This window comes from Dreissena polymorpha, chromosome 9 (assembly GCF_020536995.1).
Source record: "Dreissena polymorpha isolate Duluth1 chromosome 9, UMN_Dpol_1.0, whole genome shotgun sequence".
Lineage (NCBI taxonomy): Eukaryota > Metazoa > Mollusca > Bivalvia > Myida > Dreissenidae > Dreissena > Dreissena polymorpha.
Window position 1 is genome coordinate 29014365 of NC_068363.1, and position 19341 is coordinate 29033705.

Genomic DNA, 19341 nt, shown 5'->3' on the forward strand with positions numbered 1-19341 from the left:
TGTTCTTGATTAGCCTGTGTAGACTTCACAGGCTAATATGGGATTACCATTTGCGCGTATGAAGCCCGGTATTCACAGAGTGTGTCTCTTGTGTTAAACAAATCTTATTTTCTTGTCAGCTCTCCATTTGGCTGCACTATATGTCCAGGTGACTCTTGTGTTAAACAAATCTCTTTTTCTTGTCAGCTCTTCTTTGACCGCACTATATGTCCAGGCAGGACTAATAGATATTTTATCCAAGAACGGTTGCCTTGCCGATGCCTCCGATGTCCTGGGTCGCACTCCAATGCATATGGCGGCATTGAAGGGACATCAAAACATCATTGTGAGTAAAATGTGTGTGTTTTATCCACGTTCTAGGCAAACCAGACTTAATGCAAGTGCGTCAAATGCCATCTAAGATGGACCTGTGCAGTCTGCACAGGCTAATCTGGGACAACACTCACCACATGTCTGCACAGGCTAATCTGGGACAACACTTACCACAGGTCTGCACAGGCTTATCTGGGACAACACTTACCACAGGTCTGCACAGGCTAATCTGGGACAACACTTACCACAGGTCTGCACAGGCTAATCTGGGACAACACTTACCACAGGTCTACACAGGCTAATCTGGGACAACCCTTACCACAGGTCTGCACAGGCTAATATGGGACAACACTTAACACAGGTCTGCACAGGCTAATCTGGGACAACACTTACCACAGGTCTGCACAGGCTAATCTGGGACAACACTCACCACAGGTCTGCACAGGCTAATCTGGGACAACACTTATCACAGGTCTGCACAGGCTAATATGGGACAACACTTACCACAGGTCTGCACATGCTAATCTGGGACAACACTTACCACAGGTCTGCACAGGCTAATCTGGGACAACACTTACCGCAGGTCTGCACAGGCTAATCTGGGACAACACTTACCACAGGTCTGCACAGGCTAATCTGGGACAACACTCACCACAGGTCTGCACAGGCTAATCTGGGACAACACTTACCACAGGTCTGCACAGGCTAATCTGGGACAACACTCACCACAGGTCTGCACAGGCTAATCTGGGACAACACTTACCACAGGTCTGCACAGGCTAATCTGGGACAACACTCACCACAGGTCTGCACAGGCTAATCTGGGACAACACTTACCACAGGTCTGCACAGGCTAATCTGGGACAACACTTACCACAGGTCTGCACAGGCTAATCTGGGACAACACTCACCACAGGTCTGCACAGGCTAATCTGGGACAACACTCACCACAGGTCTGCACAGGCTAATCTGGGACAACACTTATCACAGGTCTGCACAGGCTAATATGGGACAACACTTACCACAGGTCAGCACAGGCTTATCTGGGACAACACTTACCACATAGACTAGAGTTTCGTTCAGGGGAGCCTTTCTTTTTTAAGAAAAATCAATAAAAGCGGAAAGTGTCGTCCCTGATTATTTGATGCAGACTGTACAGATTAATCTGGGAAGATATTATACACATGTATAAAGCCCAGTTTTCCTCGATGTAGATTTGTTTTATACTTTATTAGGTTTCATTCAAAAGCCCTTATTGTGTATGGGCCTACCTTACTAACTTACGAGAATCACAAAATTGTTCTAAGTTTGATTTGCAAATTCAAGCATTTTTTTACTGACAGACTTAATAAGGATAAAGCATTATATTACAGTTAAATAATTGTGTAGTCCAGCTGTAATTAATTGTTAGATATATTTAAAAAAAAATAAGGCAACAAATTGAAAGTGTTTGTTTACACAATCTAAAATGCTTGTAAAATAATGGTCAATTTTTGAACTAAAATGAGGTAGAAATTTCATGAAGTGTGTTTATTTTTAGAAATGTAAATGTTAAAGCATAACAGGGTTTTGTTTAATTCTGAAGCTGTTGCCAATCTTAGGCTAAACCCTCTCAGATTATTTGTATTCATATAATTTTCATCCAGGTTTCAATGAAACCTACGCCTAAAATGTATTTGCCCATCAATGAAAATGTGCCAAAGTTATCCCTGGGGAGCATATAGTCGCTGCTTTGTCCTTGTGTCCGTGTGTCCGTCCGTCCGTGCACAATTTGTGTCCGGGCTATTTCTCACCAATTAATGACCGTTATTCAATTAAACTTTATAGGAAGCTTCACTACCAAGAGGAGATGTGCATATTATCAGCTGGTTCGGGTCGGATCATTTTTCACAGAGTTATGTCCCTTGAAATTTTTCATTAACTGTACATATAGTGAAATTCTTGTCCAGGCTATTTCTCCGCAACAAAATGACCGGAATTCAATGAAACTTTATTGGAAGCCTAAATACCAACAGGAGATGTGCATATTATCAGCCGGTTATGGTCAGATGATTTTTCACAGAGTTATGGCCCTTTGAATTTTCTTTAAACTGTACATATAGTGCAATTCTTGTCTGGGCTATTTCTCCCCAACTACTGACTAGAATTCAATGAAGCTTTATGGGAAGCTTAACTACCTTGAGGAAATGCGCATGTTATTTGTGGGTTCTGGTTATATGATTTATTTAGAAAGTTATGGCCCTTTGACATTTTTTAGTTGCTAAACCATCCATCGTATTATTTTGTCCAAAGTTATGCCCCTCAAGATGTTTCCTTTTATCTGAATATAAAGTGCAATATTTTGACAAAAATAACCTTTGATGAGCATCACCTGTCTCCGACGGTTTCTTGTTTCAACATTATTGAAGACTAGAGCCCCTTCCTCAGAGCCTTACTAAAACTATGAAAGCATGATTTGGGCATTGCTCTGTGATTAAGGGGTTTAATGCATGTGCGTAAAGTGTCGTCCCAAATTAGCCTGTCAGAGCCTTACTAAAACTATGAAAGCATGATTTGGGCGATGCTCTGTGATTAAGGGGTTTAATGCATGTGCGTAAAGTGTCGTCCCAAATTAGCCTGTCAGAGCCTTACTAAAACTATGAAAGCATGATTTGGGCGATGCTCTGTGATTAAGGGGTTTAATGCATGTGCGTAAAGTGTCGTCCCAGATTAGCCTGTCAGAGCCTTACTAAAACTATGAAAGCATGATTTGGGCGATGCTCTGTGATTAAGGGGTTTAATGCATGTGCGTAAAGTGTCGTCCCAGATTAGCCTGTCAGAGCCTTACTAAAACTATGAAAGCATGATTTGGGCGATGCTCTGTGATTAAGGGGTTTAATGCATGTGCGTAAAGTGTCGTCCCAGATTAGCCTGTGCAGTGCGCACAGTCTAATCAGGGATGACACTTTCCACTTAAACTTGACTTTTGCTAAGAAGAGACTTTCTTAACAAAGACATATCATACATATTTATGACTAAAAATGCGTTAAAATACGTATCTTAGTGGTAAAAGGTTAGATAGGCTTCACACCTGTGAAGGCATCTCTATACGTATCCTAGTGGTAAATGGTTAGAAAGGCTTCACACCCTTGAAGGCATCTCTTGTACTTATAACTCTTTTGTATTTTTAGTTACTCTTGGTTCATTTCGGGGGTTAAGTGCGAGCCATAGACAATGACGGCAACATTCCACTGCATTTATGTGCCTAAAATGGACATGAGGAAGTAAATAAAGGCATTTAACAAATACTGTTCAATCTGTCGAAATACCTAATGATGCATAGTTCCGTAATGTAGTAGTTATTCAGGGTTATAAACTAACATATTGTTAATTGCTTAATTCATCAATACTTTTTGTACTGATATCTTAATGTTAAGTATTTTATTTGTCATGCACATTGTTTCAAAAATTATTTAAAAGTTAAAAATCAAGCAATACTTATTTTCCCAATTGAAAGTAAATTGATTCTAAAATGCCCAATTTCACGGGTCATATACCCAAAATGCTGAGGACATGCCCCATATTAGATGTGATATTGAGATTAGTATAAACAAAAAGCAAACACTCTTGTCTGACTCTGACTTACACTCTGGGAAAATGGGGCGTAATACATGTGTGTGAAATGTCGACTCAGATTAGCCTGTGCTTTTGTCAACCGGGGTGACTAGACGCCGATTCATGTCACCCTGGGGTGTCATGAAGCCGATTATAGTCAACCGGTGATGACTAGCGTCGGCTTGAAGTCACCCAAGGGTGACATGAATAGGCTTCTAGTCAACCCCGGCCGACTTGTGGGCCATTTCAGGTCGACAATAAGCCGAACTTATTGATATAAAATGCAACATTTGACGCAACATATCAACACATGTTCCTTTGATCGTTTTATCCTTAACTGACAGATGCTGACGTATATTAGCACTTGTATTTTTGGTAGGATTAGATAAGTAATATTTGATTAGTAGCATAGTGATGTACGTTTTGATAAAGCAATACTCAATGCACACATATATTAATAACAAGTGATATATCGATCTGAGTTGCAGTTAGCTTGGCTTTCGATTAATCATACTGTAGGTTATGTCCATGTTCTTTCCAACTGTTAAGGCCATTGCAAGGATTAAACTATACTGTTGTTAACAATGTTTTAAATTGTTGTAAAATGTAGATTTAGTAATCATAAATGCGCCGTTGTCTTGTAATTATTTGTGGCTAAGTAGATGAAATATTTGAAACGGTAACACACATGACAAATACATAATATGATTATAATACTCTTATGGTGACAGCACGGTGAATACATAATTACAAATGCATAATTATTTATTTCATTTAACATATTTGATGTTTTTAGATACACATGCTGACGACCGAAGAGCGATATATTTGTGCCATATGCGCCAGAGGGTACAAGCACAGGCGCAATTTGGTTTACCATGAAACAGCACTCGCTGGGATGTTATCCTTTAACTGTTGCGGCGTTGGGTTTTCATCAAGACGACAATTACAAAGACACAGGTCATTATCATATAGCGCTTTTAGTCAGTAGAAAAATCACAGTCGGTTGTCTTATTTTAATGGCGATTCTAAACATTTCGAATTATGTACATTGCAGTTTCAATACATAAACATTATCTTTAGAAAGCTGTGATAAACAGTCTTAACCAAAACGCGTTATAGATGTTCAAGATACACATTTCCCAAATCATTAACTAGTTAATTATTGTAAATAAGTAGCAAGAGTGTACGTGTAGGATACATGTGCTTATTATGCTTATGAATGCTTACAGGTGCAATGTACACTCGGCCCGGGAACAGCGCACTCGAGAGATCGAGTGCGAGATATGCAATCCACAAGGCCACAACATGGGCTCATCTCTGAGAACATCTCAAAACACACAGCGAGGAAAAAAAAACACGTTTGCCATGTGTGCAAAGCCGCCTATAAACATATAAGTTGACTGTATAGGCACTATGGGCAAAAGCACAAATGACGTGTATACAGTGGTTTCACCTGTTTGTGATTTATTTGTGATTTACCCGTGATTTTTTTTGTGATTTACCCGTGATTGAATTGTTACGATAAAAGCATAATCATCAGATCTCAAGCATAATTAACATATGAACCGTATCTCTTTATACCACGATGTTTACTTGTTGCGTTTTTTTACTTTTTTTTTTTTTTAATGTTTTGTTAATGATACTGTTATATTATAGCAGTTGTGATTTGTATTGTGATTAAAATGTAATTTTATAATTGTGATTAATGCTTTATAATCAGATCTCAAGCATAATTAACATTTGAATCGTATCTGTTTATACCACGATGTTAACTTGTTGCGTTTCTTTTCTTTTTATTGTATTTTATTATTTTGTTAACGCTACTGTTTAGTTATATTATAGTAATTGTGATTTAGATTGTGATTTACATGTGATTCAATGATGCCATTCAACATTGTTTCATTAATTAAAATTATTAATAAAACATACACTGCGTTGTGTTAATTTCTTAAACAAAATCTTGAACAATCTTCGTTGTTCGTTTACTGCATGGAGCAAATCAAACGTAAAAAGCAAAGACAACTGAGCATTTGTGTAATATTATACTTTGCTTTTATCCAAAATTTCTCAATTATCTATGTGACACACAATGCTTAATGCCGAAATATAAAATGGAGTATTAAATTAGGGCAGTTTAAATATTGTACAGTTTCGGACAAAAATAGAGTTATTAAAACAACTTTTGAATCAATGCGGTTCAAAGCTTCAATTAATTATTTGCAAGCAATTATGATCGGATTGACAAAGGCGACAATAAACATATACCATTAGCATTTATTTGAGTGAGATAAATATTCAGCACGAGTGTGTCGTGTACTGAAAAAACTGGGCATAATGAATGTGCGTAAAGTGCCGTCCCAGATTTGCCTATGAAGTCAGCACAGGCTAATAAGGGACGACATTTTCTGCGTAAACCAGATTTTCGCTAAGAAGAGACATTATTTAAATGAAAAATTCCATAAAAGCGGAAAATGTCGTCCCTGATTAGTCTGTGCGCACTGCACAGGCTAATCTGGGATGACAAATTTGCGCACAAGCATTATGCCCAGTTTTTCTCAGAACACGACACAATTAACTTAAATACGGGAGAAAATAACACACTATGCACATAAATAATTATATATATCTCGCTCGTCAAGCTACTAAAACACGGAATTATTCAGAAAGGCGGTTTCTTATCAAATTTCTTCCATGTCTAGTCCAAGTCTGTACGTAGGCAATAACTTGCTTTCGTTTCTCCTCGCACAGTCCCACCGTACACCTAAAGTTCCCCTGGCAACGGCATTTCGACTCGAGTCCATTTTGGCCTCTTTTGCCTTCGGTTTCACACGCAGTCTCCCCTGGTTGTCAAACTCGTGGTCACTAATATTGAAATAAATACAAATAAATACATTACTACAGTTGAAATAACATGTGTTTTTTCTTTTAAATTTTACTTAAAATATTCCGAATGGACATATTACATGTATTTCTATAATAACAGTTTGTGAACGACTAAATAAGCTTTACGGACAAACAAAATTACCGAATATCGGAAGAGCTCTTGATGTTTGGTTCATCTTCACCTTTGCCATCGACGTTATATTGACAAACGAGTTTGTACACATTCTTTTTCGAGGTTGTATAGAAGAAGTGCCTGAAAGTTTTAACAATAGTTTGGGTTGGAAACAACATTTAAAATCATTGAAGGATATTGTTTGACAACATAGAAGTTACCAATTCTAAACTAATAACAACTAGTCGTTCTAGCCGAATATCGACTTGCCGTGCTTGCCTTGAATTTCGTTGCTTGTCGTGTTAGCCAAAGTGTTGATGTACATTAGAAATGTCATTAAGTGGTGTTTTCAGGTAAATGTTTCGGACAAAACACATTTTATATGGAATTAATCACGTCCGCACATATTGGTTCCCTGCAAAAAGGAATATAAAACAGATATTTTGGACGATTTCAGATGTGCTTGTCGTGCTTGCGTGCATTGTAACGTAAAAACTAGGAATTTGCCTCGAATGATAGACTAAACTACTCAACTGGTGACAAATATTTATATAACCGGGAATAGTGCTCAACTTTCCCCATAGCCTGCGCTTTATTTCGTCAAAAAAGAGTAAATAATAAGATACTTACGTGGATTTAAAATTTCTAAGTGGGGCCAATGCTGACAAATTTCTTCTTAGCGTGCTAGCCAAAATGACGTCACAAACCACGTGGTATGGCCACACTGACTTGGCTGCTAAGTGGGAATATGGTGAGTGATATGGGAGAGACTCCACTGCACTTGGCTGCTAAGTGGGGATATGGTAAGTGATATAGGAGAGACTCCACTGCACTTGTCTGCTAAGTGGGGATATGGTGAGGGATATGGGGGAGACTCCACTGCACTTGGCTGCCAAGTGGGAATATGGTAAGTGATATAGGAGAGACTCTACTGCACTTGGCTGCTAAGTGGGGATATTGCACGTTCATTTCAGTGTGTGAAAGCCATTCTGTTCTTGGACAGCTAAAGGAGTCGTTTTGATGTAAACGCGGGCAATGATATGGGAGAGACTCCACTGCACTTGGCTGCTAAGTGGGGATATGGTAAGTGATATGGGAGAGACTCCACTGCGCTTGTCTGATTAGTGAGGATATGGTAAGTGATATGGGAGAGACTCCACTGCGCTTGTCTGCTAAGTCAGGATATGGTAAGTGATATAGAAGAGACTCCACTGCACTTTTCTGCTAAGTGGGGATATGGTAAGTGATATAGGAGAGACTCCACTGCACTTGGCTGCTAAGTGGGGATATGGTAAGTGATATAGGAGAGACTCCACTGCACTTGGCTGCTAAGTGGGGATATGGTAAGTGATATAGAAGATATGGCGTAAAATAGCATGTTGCGTAGCCTTGCTCCATGTTTCTTCTCCTCATTTTGCATGCTTTTTAGGTACACACAAAAAATCTGAACATGTTTAGCTCACCTGAGCACAATGTGCTTATGGTGAGCTTTTGTGATGGCCTTTTGTCCGTCGTGTGTTTTGCAGCGTCATCATTTGCCTTGTTAACACTGTAGAGGCCATATTTATTGTCCAATCTTCATGAAATCCGGTCAGAAGATTGGTCTCAATGATATATTGGATGAGTTTGCAAATGTTAGCGTTTGCTTTAAAAATACAGCTTCTAAAAGGCGGGGTATTTTTACTACTATAGTTGGGGACATATTTTTTTTGCCCTGTTTGTAGGTCTGTTGGTCTGTTGGTTGGTTTGCGCCAACTTTAACATTTGCAATAACTTTTTCAATATTAAAGATAGGAACTTGATATTTGGCATGCATATGTATCTCATTGAGTTGCACATTTTGAGTGGTGAAAGGTCAAGGTCTAGGTCATCCTTCAAGGTCAAATGTCAAATATATGGGTCAAAATCGCTCATTTAATGTACACTTTTGCAGTGTTTCAATATTCAAGATAGCAACTTGATATGTGGCATGCATGTGTATCTCATGGAGCTGCACAATTTGAGTGGTGAAGGTCAAGGTCATCCTTCAAGGTCAGGTGTCAAATATATGTGGCCAAAATCGCTTATTTTATGAGTACTTTTGCAATATTGAAGAAATCAACTTGATATTTGGCATGCAAGTGTATTTAATGAAGTCGCACATTTTGAGTGGTGAAAGGTCAATGTCATCCTTCAAGGTCAGAGGTCAAATATATGTGGCCCAACTCGCTAATATGAATACTTTTGCAATATTGAAGATATCAACTTGATATTTGGCATGCATGTGTATGTCATGGAGCTGCACATTTTTAGTGGTGAAAGGTCAAGGTCAAGGTCATCCTTCAAGGTCAAATATATGGGTCAAAACTGCTCATGTAATGTCACTTCTGCAATATTGAAGCTAGCAATTTTAGATTTGAAATGCATGTGTATCTCATGGAGCTGCACATTTTGAGTGGTGAAGGGTCAAGGTCAAGGACATCCTACAAGGTCAAACATCATATAGGGGGACATTGTGTTTCACAAACACATCTTGTTCAATATATGGCTAAATAAGGCTTTAGTAAACACGCTAGAGGCCACATTTGTTGTCCGATCTTCATGAAAATTTGTCAAAAGATTCATCCCAATGTTATCTTGGACGAGTTCGACAATAATGCCGATTGGTTGAAAAACATTGCCGCCAAGGGGGCGGCGCATTTTATGCCCCCTGATCGATAGATCAGGGGTTTATTGTTTTTGGCCTGTCTGTCTTTCTTTCTGTCTGTCATTGTGTCCCAAAACTTTAACCTTACAGTAAAGTTTTGCAATAACTTTTGAAATATTGAACATAACAACTTGATATTTGGCATGCATGTGTATCTCATGCAGCTGCACAATTTGAGTGGTGAAAGGTCAAAGCTATCCTTCGAGGTCAAAGGTCAAAAAATTAAATATTGAATATAGTAAAGTTTTGTAAAAAGTTTTGAAATATTGAACATAGCAACTTGATATTTGGCATGTATGTGTACCTTATGGAGCTGCTCATTTTGAGTGGTGAAAGGTCAAGGCCATCTTTGAAGGTCATAGGTCGAAAATTTAAAACTTAAATATAGTTAAGTTTTTCAATGACTTTTGAAATATTGAACATAGCAACTTGATATTTGGCATGCATGTGTATCTCATGAAGCTGCACATTTTGATTGGTGAAAGGTCAAGATCAAGGTCATCATTTAAGGTCAAAGGTAAAAAAGCGGTGCATTAGGGGGCATTGTGTTTCTGACAAACACATCTCTTGTTCATAATATAGCTATAGTAAAGCCTTGTTAACACTCTAGAGGCCACAATTATTATATGATCATCATGAAACTTGTTCAGAAGATTTGTCCTAATGACATATTGGCCAATGCTTCAAAGGGTTGTGATTGCTTGAAAAACAGGGCCTCCAGGGGGCGGGGCATTTTTCCTTATTTCGCTGTATATGAATTAAGAAAAACCTTGTTAACACTCTAGTGGCCAAATTTATTGCCCGATTTTCATGAAATTTGCTCAGAAGATTCATCATAATGACAACTTGTATGAGTTTGAAAATGGTTCGGGTTGGTTGCAAAACATAGCCAAAAGGAGGCGGGGCATTTCTCCTTTATAACGATATTGCAAAACCTTGTTAACACTCTAGAGGCCACATTTATTGTCCGATCATCATGAAACTTGGTCAGAACATTTGTCCTAATGATATCTTTGATGAGTTATAAATAGTTCACGTTTGTGGAAAAACATGGGCATTAGGAAGTGGGGCATTTTTCCTTATATGGCTTTATGGCTTCAGTAAAACCTTATTAACACTCTAGAGGCTAGTCAGGCAACATTTATTGTCTGATTTTCATGAAACTTGGTCAGAAGATTTGTCGTAACAATATCTTAGATGAGTTGAAAAATTCTTGCAGTTGATTGAAAAATATGGTCACCAGGGGGCGGGCATTTTTTCCTATATGGCTATTGTCAAATTTTGTTAACACTCTAAAAGTCACATTTATTGTCCGATCTTCATGAAACTTCGTCAGCATATTTGTTTTAATTATATCATGGATGTGTGCTAAAATGGTTCTGGTCTGTTGAAAAACGTGACCGCCAGTGTTTTCACTATGCATAAACGTTGGTAAGATCATTTAATCAAATAACATCAAAGGGCTGCACAAAAAGGTCAGTTCCTTTGAATCTCAGGTGAGCTACGTTGGGCCTTTCAGGCCCTCTTGTTTTTAATTTAATGTTGTGTTTTTTTCAAATTCAAGTTTTGTGTCTATGCTTCAGCAACTCATTAACAAGTGAAAGACAAAGAAATTTCTCAGATTAAGCAACTTATAAGAGAAAGACTCAAATCATCTGTGTGCTTTGGAATCGATTGGTCCTAAAATCCTTTCTTCAACCATTTTCCATCTACCTCTGATTAAAAAAGGCAGTTGTTGTCCGTTACTGGCATAAGTGTGGGTATATAATATTCGTAAAACAGCTATCCCGGGATAACATAAGCAAACAAGACAAGATTGCTTATAACCCTCCCCCCATCTGTAGTACCGGATGGGCAGGTGTCAAGAATATCTTGAAATACTTATTGTATATTTTAAGTACTGGAAATACGGTTTGAGATTTATATGCATGCTTCTGATTATAGTTAAGAGACAGATAGGTTTATGCAAGATAAAGCACACACAAAATTGTCGAATTCTGCTACTTTTTTATTGGCAAGATTTAAACACAACACATTTGTCAAAATCTGCTAGTTTTGTATTGGCAGGATTTGCTGAAGAATTAATACATTATTGTTGACACTGATAGGTAAAAATATTACAAGATTGATTACTTGTTTAGCTCACCTGAGCACATCGTACTCATGGTGAGCTTTTGTGAACACCTTTTGTATTTCGTCAACATTTTGCTTTGTTTACACTCAAAACTGGTAAGAAAATTTGTTCTAATGATATTTCGGCTGAGTTCTTCAATGGTTCTGATTCGTTAAAAACACATGGCCGCCAGTGGGTGGAGCAATTTTGCTTATATGGATATAGTAAAACCTTGTTAACACTCTAGAAGTCACATTTGTAGTCCAATCTTCACGACACATTTTTACTTCTGATATCGCGTCTGAGTTTGAAAATGGTTCCGGTCAGTTGAAAAACATGGCCGCCAGGGAAGTGGCAGTTTTCCTTATATGGCTATAGTAAAGCCTTATTAACACACTAAAAGTCATTTTTATAGTTTAATCTTCATGAAACTTGGTCAGAACATTTGTTCTTATGATATCGTGGGCTGCTCATAACAAGTAAGTTCCTTTGTATCACAGATGAGCGACTTTGGGTCCTTCAGGCCCTCTTGTCTGATCTACATGTAGTTTACCTGTCTTAATTTATATTTCATTGTTGTTCTTTGTGTTCTCGCCTCAGAGTAAGGAGTACAATGGATTCCCGTATGATGAAATGCAGAGCGTGGCCCTAGTAAGCTCTACCCTCCTGGCTATGGACAAGAAACAGAAACCCTTCACTAGACGACCCTGCATTGCTACGTTCAAGGTTGTGTAGTCTTCTATGAAAATATGCACCATCTTTTATTGCTTACTTGAATTGTTGAGTTGTTTATGGGCAAAGAGTTTTCATGTTACTTTAGTTTAAACCTATTTTGTTTAGCTGTATTGCTTTTGAGTCTTTTCCTGGATAGAACCAGTTCTTGGTGTCTTTGGGGTAGACCTTTAGAACGTTCCCACGCTGGGGAGATCTTAAGTTGGCTTTTACAAAATGACTTATTCAACTACAAAATGACTGGCTTGACTACAACTTTGCTACGTCAACTGCAAACTGATTTACTCAACTAAAGGCTTACTAATCTACAAAATGACTGGCTTGACTACAACTTTCCTATGTCAACTGCAAACTGATTTACTCAACTAAAGGCTTACTAAGCTACAAAATAACTGACTTATTACAACTTTGCTACGTCAACTGCAAACTGATTTACTCAACTAAAGGCTTACTAAGCTACAAAATGACTGGCTTTACTACAACTTTGCTATGTCAACTGCAAACTGATTTACTCAACTAAAGGCTTACTAAGCTACAAAGTGACTGGCTTGACTACAACTTTGCTACGTCAACTGCAAACTGATATACTCAACTAAAGGCTGACTAAGCTACAAAATGACTGGCTTTACTACAACTTTGCTATGTCAACTGCAAACTGATTTACTCAACTAAAGGCTTACTAAGCTACAAAATGACTGGCTTGACTACAACTTTGCTACGTCAACTGCAAACTGATTTACTCAACTAAAGGCTTACTAAGCTACAAAATGACTGGCTTGACTATAACTTTGCTATGTCAACTGAAAACTGATTTACTGAACTAAAGGCTTAATAAGCTACAACATGACTTTCTCAGCTGTATTTTGTTTCTGTTCTAAAACATAAGTTCAAGTGAAACATGAGTATCTCAATTAAAATTGACTAACTCTGCTACAAAATGACTTACTTAACCACACCATGATTTACTTCATTACACAATGTCTTACTCAACAACACAATGACTCACTAATTTAACAACACGACTAGCTCATCTACAGAAAGACTTACTTAGCTTCAAAATTACCTACGCAACTAAAAAATTACTAATAACTCAACTACATTCTTACTAGGTCAACTACTGAATTTCTCACTAAGCTACACAATTACCTACACAACAACAATTACTAGCTGAACTACATTATTACAAGGTCAACTACAGAATGACTTGCTCCACTACAAAATTACCATTTCTACTACAAAAGGACTCAACTTGAAAATATTCAAGTGATATGATACAATGAATTGACTGACCTATTTCCATTTGTATTTCTATGGGCACGATGATTGTCAGGGTCCCTGGTAAATTGTTTGCGTTATTACGTGGTAGAAACTTTTACAATGAAGTCTAAAAATGATATGGTATAAAATAATTCAACAGATCAGCGGTTTTGACTGCGCACTGGTAAGTGTACATCTGAAGGCAACCGGTCTGGAGAATGAGGACATCAGTCGACTGCAGGCAGAGATTGACAATATGCCCAACCTTATAGAGGCCATTAGGACCGCTCTGCCAGGTATAGAGCAATTTTTATGAGGCGTTTTGTTTGAGGCAAAACAATATTCAGTTCACCAGAGTTATAGACCCGGACCAAACGTATTGCCCTTACCTCTCCTCAACAATTACTACATCCCACATCCAACTTTCTGAAGTCTGCCTCTTCTTTTTATGCCCCCCTTCGAAGAAGAGGGGGTAAATTATTTTGCAAATGTCGGTCGGTCCGTCCACCAGATGGTTTCCGGATGATAACTCAAGAATGCTTAAGCCTAGGATCATGAAACTTCATAGGTACATTGATCATGACCGGCAGATGACCCCTATTGATTTTCAGTCACTAGGTCAAAGGTCAAGGTCACAGTAACTCGAAATAGTAAAATGGTTTCCGGATGATAACTCAAGAATGCTTAAGCCTAGGATCATGAAACTTCATAGGTACATTGACCATGACTGGCAAATGACCCCTATTGATTTTCAGCTCACTAGGTGAAAGGTCAAGGTCACAGTTACTCGAAACAGTAAAATAGTTTCCGGATGATAAATCAAGAATGATTACGCTTAGGATCATGAAACTTCATAGGTACATTGATCATAACTGGCAGATGACCCCTATTGATTTTCAGGTCACTAGGTCAAAGGTCAAGGTCACAGTGACCAAAAAAACGTATTCAAACAATGGCTGCCACTACAACTGACAGCCCATATGGGGGGCATGCATGCTTTACAAACAGCCCTTGTTTCATTTATAAACAACGTCTGTTGAACATTTATATTCCACTAAAATCAGGCTAAAATTAATGCTTAACAAACAATAACAGTTGCACAGATTATACGTTGAATACTCAATTTCATATTACTACATAAACATATCCTTTAATTTGCATTTCATGGATTTGCTGCTTTATCAGTAATAAGTGCACACAATTTAACCATTTACTGACAGCTGCCTTACTTGAAGCTCCGGAAGGAAAGAATGGCAGTTTAAAGGATTTAAAGACTAGTTACAACACAAGTTATTTGAGCTGGCCGGGAAACGCACTGTCGATCCTCGGGTTAGTAGTCCTGTTCTCTACCAACCAAGCTAGCTGGCCTGACAAATATAACTTATGAATATTCATACAACTACAATATTTAAATTTCCTTCTGTCATTGCAGGGTAAAATGATATTATACTGCTTGGCGACTTTAACCTGTCTCCAGATACCAAAGGTTAGTCGCTTGATTTTTATTATGGAACTAAAGAAAATTAATAAATAATATGATGTGCCCCCCTTCAAAGAAGAAGGGTTATATTGTTTTCTAGATGTGGTCGGTCTGTCTGTCGGAGGACCAGTTCGTTTCCGATCAATAACTCGTCAATAAATGGACCGATTGGCTTTATACTTCACATGTGCATTGGCCTTTGACAGTAGATGATCCCTTTTGAAACTGGGGTCACTAGGTCAAAGATCAAGGTCACTTTCACACTTATATTGTTTTGCTGGATGTCAGTCGGTTTGTTTGTAGGGAGACCAGTTCGTTTCCGATCAATAACTCGTCAATGAATGGACAGATTGGCTTGATACTTCATACGTGCATTGGCCTTTGACAGTAGATGACCCCTATTGAAATTGGAGTCACTAGGTGAAAGGTAACGGTCACTATTACACTAAGTGTAAAATCAATTTCCCATCAATAACTCCTAAACGAATTGACTGATTGGCTTGATACTTCCTGTGTGCATTGGCCTTGGACAGTATATTACCCGTATTTAAATTGGGGTCAAAAGGTCAAAGGTCAAGGTCACTGTCAGTTATGATATGATATCATGCTGAAGAGTGTCGAGAGTAACTCCACACTGGTCTAGATGTAAGCCGTTAGAGTTATTGGCTGTCAGGTCCTGCTCCTGGAATGGCTCGATCCATCTCTTCTTCTGCACTTTGTTGTCTGCTATCACTCCTCATATCTTGTCCATTACTGGCGTCTCTGATTTGACATATTTACCTTCTATTCTCTTGATGATAGATTACAGGCCCTTGGTTTTTTGTTGCATGCTTTCTTTTCTGTAATGCTTCTTTTACGAATGTCTTTAGGTAGATCTGTTTGGCTTCTCCTATGCGTCGCTTGACTTTCCTTTTTGTGTATGTGTGCTCTTCTTGTGCTTTTGCCTTTTCTGCTCTTGTTCCGCTGCAGTTGGCCCTAGTTTCTTTTTCTTCTTTGTTTCAATGTTATGTAGTGTTGGCCCTAGTTTCTTTTTCTTCTTTGTTTCAATGTTATGTAGTGTTGGCCCTAGTTTCTTTTTCTTCTTTGTTTCAATGTTATGTAGTGTTGGCCCTAGTTTCTTTTTCTTCTTTGTTTCAATGTTATGTAGTGTTGGCCCTAGTTTCTTTTTCTTCTTTGTTTCAATGTTATGTAGTGTTGGCCCTAGTTTCTTTGTCTTCTTTGTTTCAATGTTATGTAGTGTTGGCCCTATTTTCTTTTTCTTCTTTGTTTCAATGTTATGTAGTGTTTTTGCTGGTAGCCATTTGGATGTACAACTATGGTACATCTTTGGAGCAAGTACTTGTTGGCATCTTTAAGGCACTGCTTCTTTCACTTGCTGCCACTTTTGCTGTTCTCTTCTTCAAGCAGCTTCTTAAAGATCTGGAAATTGTTGGATAGAGTGACCATAAACTTTTCTTTTTTATCCAGTTGTCTTTTAGCATAGTGGTGTTGTAACGCTGGTGTTTGCTTGACTTCCCTGTCTATCTCTTCTTTTGGTTCAGTTTCAATTGAGTCACAAGGAGAAGATGGTCCGAATCAACATCTACTCATTACTTGATGGGTACATACTCTCTGACTTTTACAGCATAAGGGCTTCTGCCAGGGTGTGTGCTGCATCCTCTTGCTTATGTCCCAAGTGCAGCAGTAACTTGCTGGAAGTCAATCGCTTCTGCCAAGAATTAATCCATCATTATTCGCTGATTTTATGACAGTTCAACTTCCTTATTTTTCCTCCAACTTGTGCTGTCTCCCCAGTCTGGTACATGTATGGATGGTGGTATTGGTCCTGGTGGAGATTATGTTCTTCGGCCTGGCGGCTTCCAGGAGGTCTATCTTCTCCCTTTTCCATGATGTATTGTTTTTCTGTAGCTACAGTGTTTTTCATAAAGTAGGGTTGCTAGCTATATGCAAAAATAATCTGGCAACAGTTATAACATATAAGGGAGGCTACTCCATAGATAGTTGGAATTACCTCTTATTCTTGAAGTACGTCACTTTACTAAAAGTTGTTCTGAATTAAGTTTGAAATTTGTCAAAAACTATGTGCATTCAAAAATTCAATTAGATATGTTTCATATAAGGTGTCTTATATTAAAAGAATGATGTTTTTGTTTATTTTAGATTTTGATGATCTTCGAAATCTAGGCTATCACAATTGTATTGCGGACGGTGTCTTCACAAACATAAGCGACGCCAACAAAAAAGGCAGCAAGACCTACGATAATATCTGGATATCTAAACAGACAAAACAAGTGTTCACTGGTAAGAATTATTTTATTCCCGGCCAAAGGCGGAGGGATATTGAATTGGCGTTGTTCATTAGTCTCTCTGTCCATCCGTCCATCTGTCAGTCCATCTCAAAATTTATCTTTGGCGGGGGATATCTATTCAACAAATGTGCTTGTTAATATTGTTGTTATATTGTGTTTGATTTTGCTGATTTAAAGCTTTGTGTACTGTAAAAGATTTGTGTTCAAGATTTCCATCACTTGATGTTAATTATCCCCCGCCATAGGCGGAGGGATATTGTTTTGGTGTTTTCCGTCCGTCCTTCCGTCCGTCCATCCGGAGCAATATCTTGATAGTGCTTTGGCGGATTTCATTGAATGAGTATGAATATGGATAAGAGGATGATTCACGCCAAATGGCATTGTACACCATCTGTTAATTATGGAGTTATGGCCCTTTGTATCTTGAAAAAAATCCTTTTTTGAGTGTCAGATATATTACTTTTGTGTCCAGAAGCATAATGGCGGGGGTTATCAATTCACTGAATTTACTTATTTAAACTTTGCTTACCATTGATTTATAGGTAAATAATATCGATTGAATTAAGTATGTTTATCAATGAAAATGTTTATCAATAAGTTCTTGTTCCTGATTCTCAAATAAACATAAACGTATCATATTGTCAAACCATGGAGATTTAATTATGTTGATGCCATTATTTCCGCAAACAATCCAACAGTAAATATGCAAACTATTTGTTGAAAAGCTTAACATATGGAGATAATTTGTTAATGTTTGTTCATTTCCGATTTAAAATCTGCGAATATGATTATCAGAAGTATACGATAATGTTGTTTTAGACGGTTTTATGGTAATATATTTTACTCCCCTGTACAGGTCAATGTGACGTCGTGAGAGAGGGTCTGTCCAGTCCCTGGATCCCTTAGGGCTGGACGTGGGGCGGGGTTGTGAGTAACCACTGTCCAGTGTGGGCCCAGTTCTACACGGGCCGTGACCTTGACACTGGAGACCTGAAGATCGGACCAGAGGTTATTAAATTTGCACTGACTGACTGATGTTTTGTAAAAGATTAGAATATTACACATGTTACTCTGGTTATGTGACAGACATCACTGATTTCGAATTGGTGATGCAATTCTTCAAACAGTAAACAGTGAAAATATTCCACACTTTTCATTATGTTATTGCTGTGAAAATCGCTATTTAAACTACTTTAAAATGGAAGCCAATAATAAACTTACAAGACACAATTAACCAGCGATTGAACATTTTTGTATTTTAATATCAGAAATATTCTCTTGGTCAAATGTTAACAATTTATTTAGCAAATTTGTTCAACATGTTATGGTACATGAAGTTTGGAGATGTTGATGTTATTTTATGTTTTGATGTACTGCTGATTTCACATTAGGTGTACCATTCTTGGGAATGTGGAAAATAGTGAATGCCACTTTTGTTTTTAAGTAGATTTTGTGTTCCTTGTTATAGTAAAACTCTCAATTCACAACATATGAACCAATAAACCATCTTTAATTACTTGCACATGAATGTCTACGGTAATTATAAATGTTATGAGTTTTGCTTTAATGTCAGAAATATTTTGTATAATTCTTATTTCAATGTAGCTTACAAAACCAATTAGCTTGTGTTGATATGTTTGAATACACAAAACAAATTATATTTATTATATTATCAAAATTTGATAAGGTTTTGTTGTTTTAACTTTGATATTGCATTTCTGCTGAATTTCACTAGTTTGTATTATTACTTGCTTCATTTTAATAATTTAATGATCAAAATATTTTATGATAGCATTTTTATGTCCCCCACTATAGTAGTGGGGGACATATTGTTTTTGCCCTGTCTGTTGGTCTATTTGC

The 19341-nt window shown here is 37.7% G+C and overlaps 1 protein-coding gene across 2 annotated transcripts; it reads left to right on the forward strand.

The window, feature by feature from the left end:
- The first annotated feature begins 885 nt into the window (after positions 1-885).
- Positions 886-18655, forward strand: LOC127843892 (endonuclease/exonuclease/phosphatase family domain-containing protein 1-like). 2 transcript variants are annotated; one of them, XM_052373793.1, is made up of 6 exons: positions 886-1191; positions 7879-7987; positions 12304-12429; positions 13853-13988; positions 17333-17473; positions 18338-18655. In XM_052373793.1, the coding sequence occupies exons 2-6, from the start codon at positions 7940-7942 to the stop codon at positions 18385-18387; spliced, it is 501 nt and encodes a 166-aa protein (XP_052229753.1). In that variant the 5' UTR covers positions 886-1191; positions 7879-7939; the 3' UTR covers positions 18388-18655. The 2 variants fall into 2 exon arrangements, with proteins under 2 accessions (XP_052229753.1, XP_052229755.1); XM_052373795.1 differs by lacking the exons at positions 886-1191; positions 7879-7987 and adding an exon at positions 7703-7759.
- Positions 18656-19341: the final 686 nt, after the last annotated feature.